This window comes from Ochotona princeps, chromosome 16 (assembly GCF_030435755.1).
Source record: "Ochotona princeps isolate mOchPri1 chromosome 16, mOchPri1.hap1, whole genome shotgun sequence".
Taxonomy (NCBI): domain Eukaryota; kingdom Metazoa; phylum Chordata; class Mammalia; order Lagomorpha; family Ochotonidae; genus Ochotona; species Ochotona princeps.
The window spans coordinates 54,588,437-54,609,810 of record NC_080847.1 but is presented as its reverse complement, the minus strand read 5'-3'; the positions used below and the strand labels follow the sequence as shown (position 1 = coordinate 54,609,810).

The 21,374-nt window shown below is 57.9% G+C and overlaps 2 protein-coding genes across 4 annotated transcripts; one reads left to right on the top strand and one right to left on the bottom strand.

Moving 5' to 3' along the window:
- Positions 1-732: 732 nt before the first annotated feature.
- On the bottom strand, positions 733-3,881 carry PPP1R15A (protein phosphatase 1 regulatory subunit 15A). The gene is made up of 3 exons (XM_058674292.1): positions 3,674-3,881; positions 1,517-3,115; positions 733-1,197 (listed from the first exon to the last, which is right to left on the bottom strand). Exons 2-3 carry the CDS (start codon positions 3,104-3,106, stop codon positions 823-825), a joined length of 1,965 nt encoding a protein of 654 aa, XP_058530275.1. The 5' UTR covers positions 3,107-3,115; positions 3,674-3,881; the 3' UTR covers positions 733-822.
- Positions 3,882-6,013: 2,132 nt separating this feature from the next.
- On the top strand, positions 6,014-21,367 carry PLEKHA4 (pleckstrin homology domain containing A4). Of its 3 annotated transcripts, none has more exons than XM_058674279.1 (20): positions 6,014-6,304; positions 6,712-6,843; positions 7,751-7,858; positions 8,893-8,965; positions 9,038-9,138; positions 9,265-9,374; positions 9,956-10,171; positions 10,595-10,907; positions 11,927-12,001; positions 14,024-14,071; positions 14,182-14,262; positions 14,398-14,547; positions 15,638-15,736; positions 17,092-17,232; positions 18,577-18,676; positions 18,746-18,822; positions 20,068-20,229; positions 20,370-20,428; positions 20,835-20,947; positions 21,069-21,367. In XM_058674279.1, exons 2-20 carry the CDS (start codon positions 6,751-6,753, stop codon positions 21,290-21,292), a joined length of 2,343 nt encoding a protein of 780 aa, XP_058530262.1. In that variant the 5' UTR covers positions 6,014-6,304; positions 6,712-6,750; the 3' UTR covers positions 21,293-21,367. The 3 variants fall into 3 exon arrangements, with proteins under 3 accessions (XP_058530262.1, XP_058530261.1, XP_058530263.1); XM_058674278.1 differs by having other exon boundaries at positions 6,709-6,843; XM_058674280.1 differs by lacking the exon at positions 15,638-15,736 and having other exon boundaries at positions 6,709-6,843.
- Positions 21,368-21,374: the final 7 nt, after the last annotated feature.

Here is a 21,374-nt window from a genome sequence, read left to right as displayed (position 1 = left end):
ACTCCTAACATTTGTATGACTTTATTTAATGAACATTGTTTTACGCATCAACTCCCTTGGGATCTTACAATCCCTAAGTTATGTACATCAGTTATAGATAAGGAAACCAAGTCTGCACATATAGGAATATGCAGTCGGACAACAGAGAACTGCCCCAGTAAGCATACAAAGGCCTCCAGGAACAGGGAACCTGAAGATTTGGGAACAGGTGCGGAGGGCCTGCATGGTGGTACAGCCAGCGTCATGGCAGGCACTGTGGGCTAAGCCATGCCCTTCAATGCAAGCATCCCGTGAGCACTGGTTCGCCTTCTGTGCTGCCTAGCCAGTTGCAATGGAAGATGGCCTAATTCCTAGGACCCCTGCCACCACAGGAGCCCCGCATCTCCTAACTTCACCACAGCCCAGCCCTAGCCGTTGTGGCCATTTGTGAACAAGTGGATGGAAGATCTTTCTCTTTGCTTTTCTCTGTAATTCTTTCAAACTTTAACAAAAAAATTCCAGGAAAGCATAAACAACTGGAGCTTAATATTTTATTTTTAGGGATTAGTAAATCAAGGCTTCAGCTCCCTTGAGGAGCTAATTGTCCCAAGTTTAGTAAGAACATTGGCAGATGACAAAGCAAAGGATACTGGGAAATATAGCTTATCCTTCATTGAGCACCTGCTGCTATGCCATTTCCCACCCATCAAGGGCCCATGAGTTAGGATGGCAGTTCTATCACACAGACACTGCTTCTTACCAACCTGAAGTCTTTATTTTTTAAATATAAATAAATAAATAAAGAAACATTGAATAAATAACACACAAACAAAACACTTGGTCTTAGCCACGCCTCCCACTGACACCCAGGCCAGAAGGCGTGGCTTCACCAGGTGGGCAGGGAGAGGGTGTGGCCACAGCTTGGCTCAGGGGCCTGGCTCGCTCTGGGGACCCAGGAGATATGGAGGAGGAAGACAAGGTGTGGGTAGGGGTGAGTATGGGGCCCAGAGAAGAGGGTGGATTCCTGAGGCGTGCCCACGCTCTGGCTCGGGCAGCTGGCGTGAGGCAGGGGCCCAGCTCCTCCTGGGCCCGGCTGATGCGGCGGGCAAAGCGGCTTCGATCCCTGGCCAGCTGCTCCCAAGGGCCCTTGCGGGCGGCCTGGGCTGGCCCTGCCCAGACAACCAGGAGATGGACAGTGATCTTGTCAGAGAAGTGCACCTGGAGACAGATGGACAGACATAGGGAGCCAGGGAGGGTGGGGGGAGAGAGAACCAAATACAAATTAGTCACAGGAACACGCCTGCTGTTTGTGTCACACCTGCCTGCCCCCGAGGGCCTCTCCTCTGACTCACTGGAGGAAGGGGCAGGCTGCTGGGGCTGCCAGGAGCCAAGCCTCTTACACAGCATTGCGTGATGGTACACACAGCTCTCCCTGCAGAGTTCCCATGCAATCCTGTGTAATCAGGGGGCCCAGGACTTCCAACCCACAGCCTGTTCCCCCAAGTCTCAAGGGACCTGTTGTGCCCTCGGCACCCACCTTTCTGGCCAGGGGACTCTCGGGGTTCAGATTCCGCCTGGGGTTTTCTGAGACCTTGAGCCGCCTACGCAGGTGCAAGGGCAGCTTAGGAGGTGCCCACGGAGGTGGTGGCTTCTCGCCGGGTAGGTAGATGGCCACTTGGAAGGTGTCACGAGGCTCAGTTGCTCCCTCCTCCTCTGTTTCCTCTCCAGGCAGACACACCCACCTCCTGAGGAGGGTGCTCGGGCTCCCAAGGGACGGCTGGGGGTCTGAGTCAGCCGTTTCCTCTCCCTCAGCTGTGGCTGAGTCAGCTCCGGCACCCTCATTGTCTTCATCTTCATCCGTGTCCTCTCCTGGCCGGTACACCCAGGCCCTCAGGAAGGCACTTGCTGTGGGGGAACCCTCTGCCTCTCCCTCCTCCTCAGCTGATCCCTCGTCACTGTCTTCACTGTCATCTTCCGTGTCTTCTCCTGGCCGGTACACCCAGGCCCTCAGGAAGGCACTTGCTGTGGGGGTAGGAGGGGAACCCTCTGCCTCTCCCTCCTCCTCAGCTGATCCCTCGTCACTGTCTTCACTGTCATCTTCCGTGTCCTCTCCTGGCCGGTACACCCAGGCCCTCAGGAAGGCACTTGCTGTGGGGGAACCCTCTGCCTCTCCCTCCTCCTCAGCTGATCCCTCGTCACTGTCTTCACTGTCATCTTCCGTGTCTTCTCCTGGCCGGTACACCCAGGCCCTCAGGAAGGCACTTGTGGGGTAGGTGGATGAAGCAGCTTGAGCTGTCCCCACAGCTTGGCCCTCCTCTTCCTCGTTATCTTCCTCCAGGTCCTTGCTGGACCGATACGCCGAGGCGGTGAGCAGAGCCTTGTGCTGGGACGCCGAGGAGCCTGGCTCTGGGTCAGTGTCTCCTTTTCCGACTGCTTGCTGTGTCCTTCCATCTCTCTCCTCAGGGTCTTCCCTTGTGGAACTGGCGCCTGAATATGAGGCCAACGCAGAGGTCTTCCCAACGTCCTGGTTTTCTTCCTCCGTGGCTTGACCTTCCTCCTCCCCTGGGGCACATGACCCCGGAGTTAAGGGGGGATTCGTGCTTCTAGCAGCTTCTTCACCCTCTGGCTCCTCCACCCCTGGACTGGGCTCCCACCCTGAGGAGGGATCACAGAATGGGGCCACTCCCCCTTCTTCCTCCCCACAGTTCTTATCGGAGCCTTGCAGGCTTCTCAGCCACAGGCTGGGGCCCAGGGGGGCCGAGGGGCTGGCTGGGAGGGCCCCTCTCTGCTCTCTGGGGACGCTGGCAGCTTCCTCCTCATCAAGTCCCCAGCACTGAGGGAGGGGACTGCCGGCCTTCAGTTCCGGGCAGGGCCGGCGGGCTGCCTCTCCACCCGCTTCCTGCATTCTGGGGTGGCCTTCAGCCTTCCAGGCCACAGCAGGCATGGCTCTGACCTCCAGGCCAGCTGCAACCCCATCTTCTCCAGTCACTGCCTCTCTAAGCCAGAACTCCGGGCTGCGCAGGCGGCTCCAGGCCTGGCTGAGGAAACCCATCAGTGGGGACAGGAGAAAGAAGGGGTGGCTGTCCCTCCAGGGGGCACCATGATGCGGTACTTGGCCTGGAGCCATCTGTCCGGGCTGGAAAAGGGGGAGAGAGAAGGGCTAAGTTTAGAAGCCATATAGGGATGGTATTTGGGGCCAATTGGGTCACGGCTGTTGAGTCATACCCACAGAAATAGCAACCCAGGCATGCCTGCCGCAAATTCTGGTATCAGCCACGCCCCTCCCCAGGCCTCAATCCCCATCTCCTCTCACCCACAAGTCTGGGTCCCTAGTTCTGGCTTGTCTTAGACCCAAGAGACCCCCCCCCAATCCTTCTTTCTCTAGAGCCAGTCCTAGGGACCAAGAACAAAGACCAGTCCGCACTCCCCAGAGATGACAAGTCAAGAACCCCAGGACATTCTTTCCTTGGAGACTGGCTTCCTTCAGGCCCTGCCCCCTCCAGGTTTCTTCACTGGGGGGACCCGAGGGTCTGTCTCCCGGACGCCTCATCCCCCAGAGTCCCCTGCTCAGGACCCAGGCGTTCCGGCCTCGAACCCACTTCATCTCGGAGTGGGAGGTTGAGGGAGCCCGGGAGTCCGGTCCCAGCCCCCCCGACTCCCTGGAGGGAACCCGACGGACGCCTCCCCAACTCACCGACTGGGAAGTGCGTCTCACCCCGGGGGCAGGAGCGCCGGCTCGGGCTGCCAGAAGCGATCGTAGGTGCGGACGGCTCGGGAAGCCAGCGCGTTCATGTCGCCCTCAGGCGTGGACAACTCCGAGGATCGACGGCGGGGCGCGGGGTCGAGCGGCGTCTGGCATGTAATCTTCCTCCGGCCTGGGAATCACGCTGTTGGCGTGCGCGCACCGGGCTTTTATAGGCACGCGCTCGCGGCGCGCTGACGTCACGCGGAGGGGCGGAGTTCCGAAAGGGCACGGCAGTGGTGGGTGGGGAAGTGAAGATGGAGACAGGAACTTAGTGACGGGGATTCCGGGATGCGTCCGGGACGTCAGGGCGGCATTTCCCCGTCCAGCACGTGGACCTGGCGGGCGGCGGGCGAGCCCGTGCGCTGGGCGGCGGTGGCTGGCGGCTCGTACCTGCCCCTGCTGCTCCCATTGCACAGATGAGGAAGTTGAGGCTTGCCCGGGGGCTCACAGCCCACCCCGACTGCAAAGAGGGTCCCTCGGCGACTGCGACCGCCCTGGCCGCGTAGTGGGTGCCCAGCAGGTCGGGTGCATGCGGACAGGGCTTCGGACTCCTGCCCAAGCCCAGGCATGACCCCATGCCTTCGTGTCACTGGGTTCAAGCCGAGCCAACACGCTGCTTATTTACGTGGAAATTAAAGTAAAAATTACAATTCTTTTACTTACCACTTTTTTTCAGGTGATAACTTTTGGGCACTCATGTTGAAATTCACATCACTAGGTCATACGGTGGCACAGCTGGCTAATCCTCCACCTACAGTGTAGGCATCTCATGGGTTCTGGTTCTAATCCCGGCAGCTCCACCTCCCATCCAGCTCCCTGCCTGTGTCCTGGGAAAGCAGTGGAGGATGTCCCAAAGCCTTGGCACCCTGCACCTGCGTGGGAGACCCGGAAGAGACTCCTGGCTCCTGGCTTCAGCTCAGCTTGGGCCATTGTGGCTACTTGGGGGGTGAATCAGCAGATGGAAGATCTTTGTCTCTCCTTCTCTGTAAATCTGCCTTTCCAATAAAGATAAATACATCTTTAAAAATGATAATGTCTTCAAATATGTATTAATTATGTATTTAAAAGAGCACCAGAAAGTGGGAATATATAAAAATAACCGTATATATAAATAAATGTATATTTCCTTCTGCTGATTCATTCTTCAGATGGTTGAAAATAACCAGATCCAGGCCAGGACAAAATCAGAAATAAGAACTCCATGTGGGTCTCCCAAGCGGATGAAGGCACTTGGGCCATCCTCTGCTGCCTCCCAGGTGTATCAGCGGGGAGCTGGAGCCCCAGCTGGGCACTCAGGACTGGAGCCAGAGATGTGAGATCTGGCACCAGAGCCAGGGCTCCGATCAGCTCTGACACAGGACCTGCGTGTTCCGGGTGGCGGCATAGTGCCTACCCTGGCTGTGAACGTCTTTGCAACATGACTTTTTGGGGTGGAAACTTTAGTTATGGCTGGTAACACTTGGTGTGGCTGATGCAGCTCATGTCCTGTCCCTCTCCCCTACCTGATCCATAATCAAAGAGGTCCAGAAGCCCCGTCTCCCTCCCAAGGGAGTTATCCTTGATCTGGAACAGAATTCCCATCTGGATCTGAGATGGAGACTTGGCACCGGCCACTTGACCCTGCCCCAACGGGACTCCAGGAATCCGGGCCACTCCCTTCTGCCTGGGGAGCTGGGATGAGCCACGGTCCAGCCCCACCCAAGCAATGCCACACTGCAGCCCTGAGCAGTCCCCGACTCACACCTTCCCAGGCGCCCAGGAGTCTGCAACCCCAACCCCAATCACCCCAGGACTTTAGGCGGCTGAGTCTCTGTTCTGTGTAAAACCCAGGTGCCCTCCCTTCAGGGCACCAATGCCCTCCAAACACGGAGGGCACATCCTCCCACAGCCATGGCCCATAGGGTCCCTGGAGGTTAGGGGACCCAGCCCCTCCCTCAGCTGTGGGGGCAGCAGAGCTGCAGGGGTCAGGCTGTGGTGGGGAAGCCAGAAGGGGCGGGGACAGCTGGGACTGGGAGGGGAGACAGCGGTGTGGGCGGCTGGCGAGGCAGGGAAAGACTAGCCGAAAGGAAAGAGAAACGGAGAGGGAGGAAGAGAAAGCCAGGGGAATCGGAACAGAGTGAGTGTGAGGGGGAGAGACGGGGCAGGACAGAGAGAGAAAGAGAAAGAGAGAGAGAGGACGTGTGGGTGGCGGGGGTGTGAGGGGGAGAGACAGGGCAGGTCAGAGAGAGAGAGAGCTGGACAGAGAGAGGGAGGGGGCAGGACAGAGAGAGAGGGAGAGAGGGAGGAGAGAGATGTTAAGGAAGAAATTGTGACTCTGAAAGAGACAAGCTGGGAAACAGGGTGGTTGTGAGTGGACAGAATGAGAGAGAGAGAGGCTGGGAGAGACAGAGGTAGAAGGTGAACTGGGGGACAGGCATTCTGAAAGGGAGAGTGAGTGAGGAGGAGTGAGGGGTGACAGGAGACAAGAGACAGGAAGGGGACGAGTGAGAGGGGGGAGAAGAGGGCCGGAGGCCTGGGAGAGACAGTTCCCGAGGGACACGAAGGAGGGGAGACTCCTATTGCTGGGCACCCCCCAGCTGGGTAAGCGCCCTGGCTGAGCTGGGCTGGAGGGTGAGGGGCGGGAGGGGCTGGCTGGGGCACATTCCTGCTGCGGTGGTGACCAGCTTGATTCAGACAGCTGGCCCTGGGGGGACTGGAGATGGGCATGGGGCAGCAGGAGCCAGGTAGCTGGGGTGCAGCCGGAAGGAGGCAGGGAATGGGTCACATTCCTGGCCCCGGCACAATGAGCAGGAATAAAGGGGCCCCTATGATCTGGCCAGGCCCGCAGACAGCTGCCCCCTCCCCGCAGCTGCCTCTGCCGCCTACCTCCCTTGGCATGGCTCTCGGTATGCAGTCACCCCCAGCCCCCCACACCCTGAAACAACAGCCTCTTTCTCCTGAACCTCCTCTGACCTCCGACCCCTTGAACCTATCTCGGTCGCCAGCAGGGTCACCCACCGAAACACAGCCCCTTTCTTCCCCTCCCCATGGCCTTGATGGAGGAAGGCAGGCCCTGGAGCAGCCTGAGCCCTGCCAGCAGCGCCTCCACCATCTCCTCGCTCAGCACCCTCAGCACTAAGGTTTGAGCTTCCTGGTGGGGCCTGGGAGGAAGGCGAAACAGTGGGCTTTCCGTTCCCCCTGTTTCCTGGCGCTCAGTTCTCAGCCACCTGGAAGACTGTGGTTGTCAAGGACCAGCGATGGCAGTGGGGTCTGGCTGACCCCGTAGGCTCCCAAGTCGGCCCCCAGCCCAGCTCCGACCCTACCCTCCCTCCGATTTCCCTTTCTAAACCAGAGAAGCAACTTCCATTGCTTAACTTGGGGCTATTCCCTAGCCGTGAGGCCCCTCTAGGTGGTTGTGGGGGACACTAAGGGCCCAGAGGTACTGAATTGTCTCCACAGCCTGGAGTTCCCTTCCGAGCCTCATCTCCTTGCACTCCTGTTCGTATGTTCCCAGATCCCCCAAGTTCAGGGTCCTAAGACTCAATCCCGACCCCGGCATCACTTCCAAGGATGGCAGCCGGCAGGGAATCTGTGTACATGGGGGCGGGCAGCCTCAGCTGAGCAAAGTGGTTCGGGGTTTGTGGGGAGGACCTGAAAACTGCACTGTGCCTGTGTGTGGTCACGGGGGCAGTGTCACCATGTGGCTCCTTGGGCAAGGCAGGGACTCAGCTGACTGACTGTGGCTCCTCCCCACCAGTGTTTCCGGGTCAGGTGCCACACCCATGGCTCCCTTGGATAAGGTGTCCCTTCTGCAGAATAGACTCCAGATTCCCAAACTCCCTCCCGCAGCCTCTTCGGAAGGTCTTCGGAACACCTTCCTCCTCCCACACCCCCATCCCCACCCCTGTGTCTGTCAGTGGTGCACTGATGCCCCACCCCGGCTGCTCCCTGACCTGGGCAGGGCAGCTGACTGAGGGAGGGCCTGCGGCCACGCCTCCTCAGGCCATCTCAAGGCCCCTGTTCACTTCTGTCCCCTTCTCTCCTCAGAAGCCCACCCGGGCGGTCAATAAGGTGCATGCCTTTGGGAAGAGGGGCAATGCTCTCAGAAGGGACCCCAACCTGCCCGTGCACATCCGTGGCTGGCTTCACAAGCAGGTACAGTGAGTGGGGAAGGACAGGGCCACTGTAGGTGGGGGCTCTGCCTGTCCACTGCGGCTCCCCTTCTAAGTCCCCACCTCCGACCCCGTTCTGTCATCCCTGCCTCTCCCCTTGTCTGGTTAATTTTATACGCTGGCTCCTTCATCCGTTCACTCAACGACAACTTCTGTGGCACAAACCATGTTCCCGGTCCCAAGACACGCAGCATATAAATGACATGCCAGATGGGAGCAGAGGCAGATATGTAATTAGTAACTACAGAAGCCCGGAGTTCATTGCAGAGAACAGGAAGTGGCTGTAAAGCAACAGTGGACCGGCATGGGCATTTGGCACAGTGGTTTAACTGGGCATGGGATGCCCGCACCCCACTCGTGGCACCTGACTTGGAGTTCTGATTCTGCCCTATATTCCAGCTTCCTTTGTAGGCAGTGGGGCAGGAGATTCCAGATTTACTCTCAGGGTGTTGGCAAGCTCTACCACCCACGGAGGGGACCCGGTTGGGCTCTCGGCTTGGGGAAGCTGGCCGAATCCCAGCTACTGTGGAATTTTGGGGAGTGAAGTCGTGCATACAAGATTCCTCTTCTTCAAATACCATGAAATAAATCCTCAAAGAGTGAAAGCCCCTGGCTCCGTGGGCTGCATCACCTCATTCACACGTCCTCATGACTTCACGAGCCCTAACTGACAGATGAGCAGTGTGAGGGGCCCAGCGGGGAACAGCTTGTCCCAGGGCCTGGGTTAACAGCCACGGCCTTGGAGTCACTCCTGAGCTGGTGTGTCCGGGATCCATGGCAGCTCTGCTCCCACACACACGTCCCGCCACGATCCTCCAACACGTGGCTGCATCCCTCCCTGTTTTGGGGCGGCTGTTCCTGAACCCCCACCTTGCCTCTGTCTGTCTCCAGTCCCCCCTCAGTAGGTCTCCATCCATCTCCCCACATAGCCCTCTGTCTCTCTCTCTCTGGGTCTCTGTCTGTTGCTTTGCCCACCTCTGTCCCCGTGTCACCGTCTCCTCCCTCCTCTACCCACAGGACAGCTCTGGACTCCGGCTCTGGAAACGCCGCTGGTTCGTCCTCTCGGGCCACTGCCTCTTCTATTACAAGGGTCAGTGCCCAAGCTGCTCCTGGGGATGGGTCCCTCCCTGCTCCCCGTGTGACCCCAGCCCCCTGTTTGTAGACAGCCGCGAGGAAAGTGTTCTGGGCAGCGTCCTGCTGCCCAGCTACAGTGTCAGGCCAGATGGGCCGGGCGCCCCCCGAGGCCGGCGCTTCACCTTCACGGTGAGTGGGGCCACCCCACCCCGACCCCGGGGGACTGGAGAGGGATGGAGATCCAAGGTCAGGGCCAGGGTCTCGGGTGGCGTCCTCCAGGCCCAAGCCCGGTGCCAAGGCCTGTCTTTCCCGCAGGCCGAGCACCCAGGCATGAGGACGTACGTTCTGGCCGCGGACACACTGGAGGACCTGCGGGGCTGGCTGCGCGCACTGGGCAGGGCCTCCCGTGCGGAGGGGGACGATGGGTGAGCAGAGGCCCAGGCCGGGGGCCCTGATCCTGAACCTCCATTCCCGAGGAAATCTTATCGCTTCAAACCTCCTGCCCTGGACCCCAGGCCAGTCAGGCCCCACCCCCAGAGAACTCTTCCAATCAGCATAGAGACTTTCCCTCCAGCCCCGCCCACCCTACCCAGCCCCGCCCACCCCACCCTACCCAGCACTGCCCACCCCACCCAGCACTGCCCACCCACCAAAGCCCCGCCCCCAGGCTCGCGCTCCAATCAGACTCTCCTTGCCATGCCATTCCCGCCCCTCCAGTCATCTGATTGGCTCCCTCAGAAGCCTCTCTCCAGAGGCGGCCACCTAAGCCAGGTCCGCTGGGAGGCGAGGTCAGGTTTTTACAACGTGACTGATGGTCTTTCAGAGTCGCCCGTTCCGGTTCCCAGGGTGGACCTGGATCCGCCTGGCTGGCTGAGGCCTAGCACGCATGGCTTCCCCACTCAGGGCCTCCGTCCCTCGGGTAGCCCACCGGCCCTCTTCCTGTGAGGAGGGCAGAGGCGGCCCCCATTCCACCAGGAGGTGACACCTCTGTGCCCCTGCTCTCTAGGGGGAGACCCAGGTCCCCGGCGCGTGCCCAGCCTGCGGAGGGCCCCGGCGGCCCGGGCGGCTCCCCGGAGGGGAGCAGAGGGGAAGAGAGGCGAGTCTCCGAGTCCCCGGAGGTGCCTCGACTCTCCAGAGGCCGTGGCCGGCCGCGGCTGCGCACCCCCAGCCCCACAGCCGACCTGCAGCCCGGACCGCGCGCCCGGAGGGCGGGAAGCCCGGAGTGAGTCCTGCTGGTCTGGTCGGGAGCGGGAGGGGCGTGGTCTGCGGGAATGACGGGGGCCTGCGGGAGGGGCGGGGCCTGCGGGAAGGGCGGGGCCTGTATGCGCCCGAGGGCGGGGCCTACGAGGGGCGTGGTCTGGCGCCCTGAGGGCGTGGCCTGCGGGCGGGGCGGGGCCTGGCGTGTTGTCAGGGGCGTTGTGAGCAGAAGGGTTATCCACCCTAGGGGTCCTCTCCTGGAAGTCGTTCTAATGCAGACACCAGGAAGCGATAGTCAGTGACTCAGGATCCTTCTGAGGGCCTCTGAGGCCCCGGGGAGGGAGGTCCTTGGGGCTGCCCTGGCGGGTCGTGGGTGGGTGGGTGTGCCCTGGCAGGCGTGGGTCGCGCGCTCCAGCTGACTCAGTGTCCCGCCTCTCTCCTCCTGCAGCCTCTTCACACCCCTGTCCCGCCCTCCGTCCCCTCTGAGTCTCCCGCGTCCCCGCTCGGCCCCCGTGCGGCGACCTCCTCCCTCCTCAGCAGAAGCAGCACCCCCTGTCCGACCGCACACCCCACTGAGCCGCATCGATGTTCGGCCTGCTTTGGAGTGGGGCCCCCAGCGCCAGAGCCTCTCCCGGCCCTCGACTCCCCGCCGAGGACCCTCGTCGGAGCCTGCAGGAGGAAGGTCCTCCAGGAGCCCCCAGCCCTGCAGTCCAGAGCCCAGAACACAGGCGAGCGGAGGGCAGACGCCTCTCGGTGTTGGGGTGTGTGCTCCTTAGGCATTGGGGGTAATGTGGTACGTGAAGATCACCCTTGGCTCAGCGGGGACGGAATAGACTCCCATCAGGCAAGGCGGTGTCCTGCCGGGCCTTTTCTCCTTGAACACCATGGGGATTGCAGTCCAAGACAGTCTGACAAACTCAGTCTGAGAACCTCCCCAGTTGGTCCCCTGCTGTTTTCTCTGAGCATCAAGGGAGTGTAGCTCAAAATATACATAACTGTTACCAGCCCTTGGGGCTGTGTGGCCAGGCGAGAACATTTTTTTTTTTTTAACAGATTCTTCTTTTTTTTCATTGGAAAAGTGGATTTACCGAGAGAAGAGATGGGGAGAAAGATCTTCCATCCGTTGATTCACTCCCTGAATAGTCATAACAGCCTGAGCTGAGCTGATCTGAAGCCAGGAACCAGAATTTCTTAAGGATCTCCCACGCGGGTGCAGGGTCCCAAGACTTTGGGTGTTCTCCATTGCTTTCCCAGGCTATAAACAGGAAGCTGGATGGGGAGTAGAGCAGCTGGGACGGAACCAGTGCCCATATGGGATGCTGTCACTTGCAGGCAGAAGATTAGCCAATTGAGCCACTGTGCCTGTTCTGAAAATTCATTTTTCAAACAAAAAGATTTACTTATCTAAAAGAATGAGAGAGAGAGGAGGCACTTCCCATTCCTTGGTTCACTCCCCGCCAGTGGGGCTTGGGCCAGGCCATTGAAGCCCCCCACAGGGTGACAGGAAGTCAAATCCTTGAGCCATCAGCTGCTGCATTCCAGGCTCCTGGCAGGAAGCTGGATTGGAAACACGGAAGCCAGGATGGCGGCCAGCACTTTAATAGGGCTGCTGACGCTGCCCGTCCACTCTGTCCTCTCGGGGAGTCCCTCCAACAGCCTCTGGGTCGCCCTGGTGCCACCAAAGGCCTCCTAAGACACTGCAGCTCTGGCCATGGCTGCCCCAGTATTGGCTGTGAAGGCAGGCCATGTCTGAGCGTCTCTGTTCTCATACTCGTTCCAGGTCCCCTCCGGCTCTGCCACTTACCTGCAGCTCCCTCCGCGCCCCCCTGGGACCCGGGCCTCCATGGTTTTATTGGTAGGTATTCTGGGACACCCCCAATCTCCACAGCACCCCCCTTGCTTTCTGTCCTATGTAGGATCTACTCCCTGACCTACAGTGCTTAAGGAAGACTGGGGATTTTTTTTTTCAAGATTTATGTATTTTTATTGCAAAGTCAGATTTACAGAGAGAAGGAGAGACAGAAAGAAGATCGTCCATCTGTTGGTTCACTCCCCAAGTAGCTGCAACAACTAGCCAGAGCTGAGCCAATCCGGAGCCAGGAACCAAGAACCTCTTCCAGGTCTCCCACGTGGGTACAGGGTCCCAAGGCTTTGGGCCATCCTTGAATGCCTTCCCAGGCCACAAGCAGGGAGCTGGAAGGGAAGTGGAGTAGCTGGGACATAGACGGTGCCCATGTGGAATCCTAGTGCATGCAAGGCAAGGACTTCAGCCACTAGGCTACTGTACCTGGCCCGACTGGGAAATTTCTTTTAAAAGATTTATGTATTTTTATAGGAAAGGCACATTTACAGAGAAGAGAGACAGAGACGTAGACATATGTGAATATATATTTCTAGGGCACAGTGATGAAGGGCTTTCAGCTGGCAGGGGTGACTCTTTTCCTGGTTTCAAGGCTCGGGAGGGCCTGAGGAGCCCTCTGTGGCTTTCAAGAAATTCTCGTAGCAAGAGAGGGGTGGTGGGAGGGGCTGTCATTCTGTAAAAGTAGGCCTTGTGGGGACCCCTGTCCAAGTGTGCTGTGGAGTGGCCACACACAGCCATGGGGAGGGATGCTTGGTGTGGCTGGGTTGAACGTGCAGCGGCTGGGATTTGAACCAGTGCTGGTGTTGCAAATGGTGGCTCAACCCTCAGCACTACGAGACCAGCCCCCTGTAGTTCATTAAAAAAAAAAAATCACTTATTTTTAATGAAAAGGCAGATTTACAAAGTCTTCCATTTGCTGTTTTGCTCCTCAAATGGTCACAACAGCCAGAGCTGAGTTGATCTAAAGCCAGGTGCCTGGTGCTTCTTCTGGGTCTCCCACGTGGGTGCAGGGTCCCAAGGGTTCAACCCATCTTCTGCTGCTTTTCCAGGCCACAGACAGGATGGAAAGTGATGCAGCGGGGACACGCACCGGTGCCCCTAAGGGATCCGGTGCTTGTGAGGGGAGGATTAGCCAATCGAGGCATTGCACCGTGCCCATCGTTATGCCCTGCGTAGGGTGCAGTGCGCTGTGCAGTTTGCAAGACTGTGATTTCCCTGGGACATCTCTGCTCTGCACGTCTTGAAACCAGTGTTCTACTTCCTGTTCCTACGAGATTAGCTGTTACCTCATATAAACAGAATTGTGCAGCATCCATCTTGGGAGGACTGGCTTTTTTCCTGGAGCACAGGCTCTGCAGGCTTCCTCCTTGTTTCGCGAAGCAGGATTTTCTGTTTTTAGGAATGGTATCTATGGGGACAGAGCCCATTGGATGGATTCATGCATCCCTGAATGGACACTTTGTATCTATGTTCGACTACTGTCGGTAATTCTGCTGTGGACTCGGGTGAACAAACACCTCTTCAAGATCCTGCTTTGCATTCATTTGGAGAAAAGCTGATGGTTTCCAAAGCCATTCAAATGGCTACTGATGTCCTCACTGCATCGTCAGTAATGCCGTGGAGTATCACCGCTCACTTATGTCCCTCCACGTCACATCTGGCAACCCTGCGATTCCCCTTCACTCTGTTGGTCCTGTGGGCAGAGGGACACAGATCTGCTGATAAGGGTGGTCTGTGTTTCTACTTCCTGTCCTTCTCGTTTCCTTTTTCACAGCTCTGGTCAGTAACTCCAGTGCTGTTTCCAACCCCGGAGGTCACAGTTGACCTCTGATATTTACTGTCAGTATCTGACCCCATTGAGCCCATCTGAGGTCTTTTGGGGCTTAGTTAAAGCTTAGAAGGAAGCTAATAAGCAGAAGGTTGTGCATTAGCTGGGGTTGAGGAGGTGGGCGTGGGTGTGTTACAATGGCGATCTCTGTGTGCCCTTTGACCTTTGATTCTCTTCCCCCTCCTCAGCCAGGTCCCCCCTTGGACTCAACCTTCCAGCAAAGTATGGAGACAGATGTAAGTTCTCCCAGATCCTGAGTTCCTAGGGGAGAGAATGTTCTAGATGGTGGTGGGAAGGGGCTGAAGAAGGCTCCATGGAAAGCTTCTGTCCCTTTTTTTTCCTCCAGACTCTATTGACCAAGTTATGTGGGCAGGACCGTCTCCTGAGGCGGCTGCAGGAAGAGATAGACCAGAGGCAGGAGGAGAAGGTGCTGGTCCAGCGCTTTCCATGACCACGGGAGTCAGGATCGCTGGCGGATGGCGAGGATGTGGCGGTGGGCAGGAGACACTCTCCTGGGCCTGGGTGTGGTTTCGCAAGGCTCACTACCTGCCTCTGACTGCAGGAGCAGCTTGAAGCAGCTCTAGAGCTGACCCGGCAGCAACTGGGCCAGGCGACCAGAGAGGCTGGGGCTCCCGGGAGGGCCTGGGGCCGCCAGCGCCTCCTACAGGACCGACTGGTCAGTGTGAGGGCCACCCTCTGTCACTTGACTCAGGTGAGCTTCAAGGAAGGGGCTTGAGCTCCCAGGAGGTCCGTGTTGGGGAGACCTGGGGTCAGAGGAGAGGAGGTTCTTTATGTTCTAGCCACTGGACTGTCCCAGACAGGAGACAAGCAGGCAATCACAGCTCAATTTAGCATTTGAAGAGGTTGTAGGGAGAGTGATGGACCCAGCCTGCTGGGACTGGACTTCCCTCTGGGGCTGGGGAAGGGAGCCAGGGGTCACTACTACCTGCGAGCTGGAGCTGGGCCAGGTGGGAGCCAGTAGCCAGGAGCTTCTTCCAGGTCTCCCACACAGGTGCAGTGTCCCTAGGCTTTGGGACATCCTCCTGCTTTCCCAGGCCACAAGCAAGGAGCTGGATGGAAAGCAGAGTAACTAAGACACAAACTGGCACTCATATAGGATCCTGGCACTTGAAAGGGAAAGATTAGCCAATTGAGCCATTGTGCCAGGCCCTAAACATTTCTCAAGATTTCCATCAGCTTTACATAGATGAGTGACCTTAGAAAAGCTACTTAACCTTTCTGGGCGTTCAGGTGCATCCCCCAAATACCAATTTCTTTGTAAGATCGTTGCGAAGGTTACATGTATATATGTAAATGAGTTAATGAATACTTAAAATGTAGTGAAGTAACTGTCACGTGGCTATCATGATGACTTGCACATAAAGCAGACAAATATTGACCTACTTAGTTGGTTGTTGGGATGGCTAAAGTGGAAGCGCTCACTCGGGAGTGCCTACCTGCCGAGCGTGCAGTGCGCGTGTGCGAAGTGGTATTAGCTACATGGTGACGGTCGCTGGTTGTGAGGCAGTTGGTGCTGCCCAGGGGCACGTGGTCGCTGTGGCTTTGACTGTCCCCACAGTTCCTTAGCTCCATAGACTCTGCATGCTGGTGGGGCTCAGGCAGCACCCTAGGAGACAGGGGTGTCCCCTTCAGTCCTCATGGGCAGCTCAGTGGAACTCTACAGGTGCTGGGCTTGTCTAGCCACCCCTGGGAATGGGTGCCCGGGTCTCCCCAGATGGCACACTGAAAGATCTTGTGGGGGAAAAGCGCTAACCTGTATCTCCTGTGTTCTGGGGTCCAAGGACCGAGAGCGGGTGTGGGACATCTACAGTGGCCTGGAGCAGGAGCTGGGCACCTTGCGAGAAACGCTGGAGTATCTACTGCACCTGGGGTCACCGCAGGTACCTCCCTCCGCTGAGGCCCCAAGCCCCTCAGCTCCACTCCAAGCGCCTCCGGAAACATCTTGTCCTCTAGGTGGGGGATCCTCCCTGTCTGTCCTTGCTGAGGGCGCTGTGGAGCTCAGGCCCTACCTTTGGGTCAGAGTCAGCCGGAGCCACCCTCCCCTCTGGTCCCAACCTCCTCTTGCTCTGGGGCCAAGCCTTGCTCATGTCATCACAGCCTCTCAGCCTGGTCTCCATGGGACATGTGCAGCCTTTGCCATCTGTGGCCTGGCTTTTGTGTTCCCTGCACCCACTGGACTTCCAGGTTCCAGACCCAATCTTTACGTTCAAGCTCCATTGCTAAAACGTTAGCCCACTGCTGAGCTGCAGACACAAAGCCATGGGGTTCGAAATCATGTATGTTTACTGGAAGACCTTAACTTAAATATATATATAGATTCATTTGTATTGAAAAAGCAGATTTACAGAGAGAAGGAAAGACATGGAGAAAGATCTTCCATACACCGGTTCATTCCCCAAATAGCTGCCACAGTTTGAGCTGAGCTGATACAAAGCCAGGAGCCAGGAGCCTCCTCCAGGTCTCCCATGTGGGTACAGGGTTCCAAGGCTTTGCACTGTACTTTACTGCTTTCCCAGGCCACAAGCAGGGAGCTGGATGAGAGGTGGAGCAGCTATGACACAAATAACTGTCCATATGGGATGTCAGCTCTAATAGGCAGACGATTAGCCAGTTGAGCCATATTGCCGACCCCAACCTTCACTCCGACTACTAAGTACCTCTTCACGGATTTAAACCCCACTGTCTTCACTCTAAGCCCCTCCCAGTTCCTCCTAATTTCTACTACCTGCTGGAGTTAAATACCCCTGGACAGCAGCAAACATAAAGGGAACAGTGTTCATCACCCAGGAATCTGAGGTTAGCTTAACGCTTGGAAATCAGACCACACGGTTCACCATATTAAACAAAATAAAGGCATGGATGCAAGAAAACACACTGTCATGAGAAAGACTCAGTGAGAAGCGGGGGAAGCCCCTTGATCTGCTGGCTGTAACAAGCCTACGGCGAACAGGACGCGAGCGGTGAGCTAGTGAGACCGTGACCTTTGCTCTCAGCAGCCAGGGTGTGCACTCTACTCTGGAGGGATCAGACAGCACATGTGTATTTGTTTGCTTTTAAATACAGAGTTACCGAGAGAAAAGGAGAAGCAGAGAGAGAGAGAGCTCTTTTCCTCACTGGTTCACTCCCCAAATGGCCGCCAAGGCCAGGGCTGGGCCAGTCTGATGTCAGGACCAGCAGTCTCTGACGCCTCTTGCATCTTTCCACCTCTGAATAGAAAACTCCGTCCTTCCCCTAGGACCGAGCCTCGGCCCAGCAGCAGCTGTGGATGGTAGAAGACACACTGGCAGGTCTGGGGAGCCCCCGGAGGCCACCCCCTCATCCCGAGCCTGATTCCCCGTCCCCTGCGCTCCAAGGGGAGGAGTCGTCAGAGAGGGAGGTGAGACATCACACACACACACACGCACACACACACACTGCTTCCTCTCCCCTGGCCCACCCCACCCCTCCCGCCTGTCTCCTAGGTTAGCCCTTAGCAGGGTGCTGGCCTTGCACTTGGCCAGATAACCAGCGTCAGGCAAGGCATCTTATCCACAGGAGCTCTTCACTTGGCTGTGCACCACTCACACTGCACAGCCAGGTTCCAGGGTCTCCCGCAGCCACAGATGCTTGGGCTTCTTGAACAACACTGGGCAGTGTTGGCAAAGTGGCTGGAAAACTGTCTCGAGATGACTTGTGGTTCCTGACCACGCGGAAAAGCTCTTCAATGGTCCTCCTTGCCCGTACTGTTCAGGAAAGAATGATTGGACAGGAAGTCCACACACCTTCAGTGCAGACACGTATTTCCTGGGAGTTCCGTCTGGTTGAATCCATGTGTGTGATGCCATGCTGACCTCTTGGGACTATTTTTTTTTCATTTGTTTTTATTGGAAAGACAGATTTACGGAGAGGAGAGACAGAAAGATCTTCCATCTGCTGGTTCATTCCCCAAGTGAGCTGATTTGAAGCCAGGAGGCAGTAATTTCTTCTGGTGCCATATAGGTGCAAGGTCCCAAAGCTTTGGACCGTCCTCTACTACTTTCCCAGATCGTAAGCAGGGACCTGGATGGGAAGTGGAGCATCTGGGACATGAACCAGCAACCAATGGGATGCCAGCACTTGGAGGTGAAGGATTAGCCAGCTGACCCATTACGCTGGCCCCTCTTGGGAGCATTTATGACCCTACTGATCATAACTCTCGTCTCTCGGGGTCCTGCAGGAGCAGTGCTGATGGCTGGGCAGTGTCTGGCCCAGAGTCAGCCCTTGGGAAGTAGGAACCGCAGGGTCGTGGCTGGGCTAGAGCCACTGACCATCAGACAGTGGGTCTCAACCTGGGTTCAGATCCCAGCTCAGCTAGCCTTGTCATCAGTTGTTGACCGTGTGTGTGTGTGTGCGCGCGCACGTGTGATCTACTTTATGTATTTGATTGAGAGAAGAGAGAGATCTTTCAATTACTGATTCACTCTCCCTATGTCCTCAATAGTGGGGCGTAGGCCAGACTGAAGCTGGCTGCCAGGAACTTCATCTTGGCCTCCCATATGGGTGGTAAGAATCCAAGCTCTTGGGCCACCTAACTGCCTCCCAGGCACATTAGCTGGAAGCTGGATTGGAGGTGCACAGCAGCTGGAATTCTAGTACCAGATGTGGGCATCCCCAGCAGTGGGTGAAACTACTGTGCCATTGCTACGGCCTTGAAAAATGGCTGTGGTCGTAACAGTCTGTCCCCCTCTCCTGGCCCTTCCAGAGCCTGCCAGAATCCTCGGACCTCAGCTCCCCACGCTCTCCAGAGGCGGACTGGGGGAGGCCGCCGGGGGCTGACAAAGACCTGGCAAGCCCTCGTGCAGGTGAGCATGCTGCTGGGGCAGGAGGCCCGTGGTGTCCCCAACCTCACCGAGAACATTCCATTCTTGCAGGTATTGGGTCTCCAAAAGTGTCCCAGGTGTCCAGCCCAGAGGGTCCCTGCTCTGCCTCTCCACAGCCAGGAGCCAAGGTAGGCCATCTACAGGGTCCCCTTAGGGATGTGTCTTTTTTTTTTTTTAAGATTTATTTTACTTTAATTGCAAAGTCAGATATACAGAGATCTTCCGTCCCATGATTCACTTCCCAAGTGACCTCAATGGCCAGTGCTGCGCCCATCCGAAGCCAGGAGCCAGGAGCTCTTCTGGATCTCCCAGGCTGGTACAGGGTCCAAAGGCTTTGGGCCGTCCTCGACTGCTTTCCCAGGTCACAAGCAGGGAGCTGGATGGGAAGTGGAGCTGCCGGGATTAGAACCGGCGCCCATATGGGATCCCGGCGCGTTCAAGGCGAGGACTTTAACCACTACGCTATCGCGCCGGGCCTTAAGTTTCTTTTTTATCCATTTATTTGACAGGCAGAAAAGCAGTGACAAAAAAAAAAATGTGTATTGATTTATTTTGAAAATTGAGAATTACAGAGAGGGTGAGACAAACATCTTCCATCTGCTAGTTCACTTCCCAAATGGCCACGGCGGCCAGGCCATAGCTAGGAGCCAAAAGCCAGGAACTTCATTCAGCTCTCCCATGTGGGCCATCTTTCCCAGGCCTCCAACTGGGAGGGCATTGGAAGCAGATCACACACAGCAGCTTTACCTGCAGCACCACAATGCTAGCCCCCAGAGAGAGATCTGAGTGACTGGCTTCCTCCCCAAAAGTCCACCTGCAAGAACTGGGCCAGGCCAAAACCAGGAGCGGGTCTCTGGGAAGGCTGCAGCGATTCACCTGCCTTAGCCCTTCCTGCTGTTTCCCTGGGGGAACGCTGGCAGGCAGCTGAGCTTGGCAGTGGACCTGGCGCCCGGGCACTCAGAGAAGGAGCACAGGCTTCCCACAGGCATCCCCTGCCCCAAAGGCTGGCCCCAATGCCAGTGCACTGAACTTGCCTCGTCCCCCTTTTCTTTCAGTGGGTTGTTCATGGCCTCACAGTTCTGGAAGGGCGAATGTCCAGGACCAGGCTGTGGGCAGGCACCCTGAGCATCCGAATCCACCCCCACCTCCTCTCGCTCTCCAGAAGGGCACCCAGCCTGCGGCCAGTGCCTCCCCACGCCTGCTCTGTTCCCTCCATTCCAGCTGAGAGCAGCTGTGGGGGCCACCAGCCGCTTAGTCCCACTTTGGGGTATCCCCTTCTCACCTCTGTACATCACGAGACCCACAATGTCTCCAGATATGTGAATTCAGGGTCCTGGGGCCTGACAGTTTCTTCTCGTTGGATTTCGCCCCAGGCCCCGGTGGCACGCCCTCGGATGAGTGCCCAGGAGCAACTGGAACGCATGCGCAGGAACCAGGAACATGGACGGACCCTCTTGCGTCCGGCCTCCCCGCGACTGCTCACCCTGGGGAGGGCTCTGACTCCAGCCAGACGCCAGCCCGACCCAGAGCCAAGGGTGAGGGGCACTGGGCAGTCGCGGTGGGTCCTCTGCCGGGAGTTTGACTCTCAGTTTCCCAGTCTAAAATGGCAGCCCCCTGGCTCCCCTCTGGCTGTGGCCTCCAGGTCAGGAATTCTAATGCCCCAGTTCCTTTTCAGCCTGGCCTAGGACACACAGGAACCACGAAATGGCTGCGGAGCTCGGGGTCCTGGAGTAGGTAAGGACCCGCAGGGCGAGCCCAGGCGCCAGACGGGGAGGGGCAGGCAGTTCCTGAGGCCTCCCGAGGACTGCAGTCACGAAACACAAACCTAAAGACACCTGGGTTTCCGGGGCAGCTGTAAGACACTCACAAAGCGCTAGATCCAACAGTGACAACTGCCCTGGCCATACCCTTCCAAACCAACCCTTTGCCCTTTGGCATAGCGACTGGACTACAAATGCCATAGTGCCCGGCACGTGGGTGGAAAAAGACTACACATCCCATCATGCTGCGGGCGGCGAGGGCGCCGTGCCCAGTTTGATGCCTCCGGAACACACGTGCGGGGAACTACAACTCCCCGAAGCAGACGCGGCACTGCCGTCCTCACCGCACACGCCCCCCACTCAGCCCTTCTTTCTCCTAGTCCGAGGAACCCTGGCCCTTCCTCGCCGACGGCCGCAGGCCACCGGGAGCGGGTCCTCAGCCTCTCACAAGCCCTGGCCACGGAGGCGTCCCAGTGGCACAAAATCATGCTAGGTGAGGGGCTGGGAGGGCGCTGGGGGTCGCTGTCTGTTGGACCTGGTGGTGAGGGAGGAAGGGCCCGGGGGTGCGCGGTGCTGCACCCCGAACTGCGCCCTTCTCCACGCACCCCGTGCAGGTGGACAGCTGGACTCCCGGGGGGACCCGCTCGCCATGGTTTCATCGGATCCCAGGCCGCAGGCTACCCCTGCCTTGAGGTCCCCGGTGGCCGACGACCCCCGCCCAGGTAGTGGGCGCAGCGTGTGGGAGCCTGGCTGGGGCTCCGGGCCCTCCCCTACTGCGCTGAGCCCCGAGGAGGACACGTGGCCACTACGGGTCACTCTGCTGCAGTCCAGCTTCTGACCTCTGCCCAGGGGGACGCCGGAGCCCGGGGGGCACGGGGGTGGGATGTGCGTGTGGGCACCACCTGCTGCGGGTCTGGGGA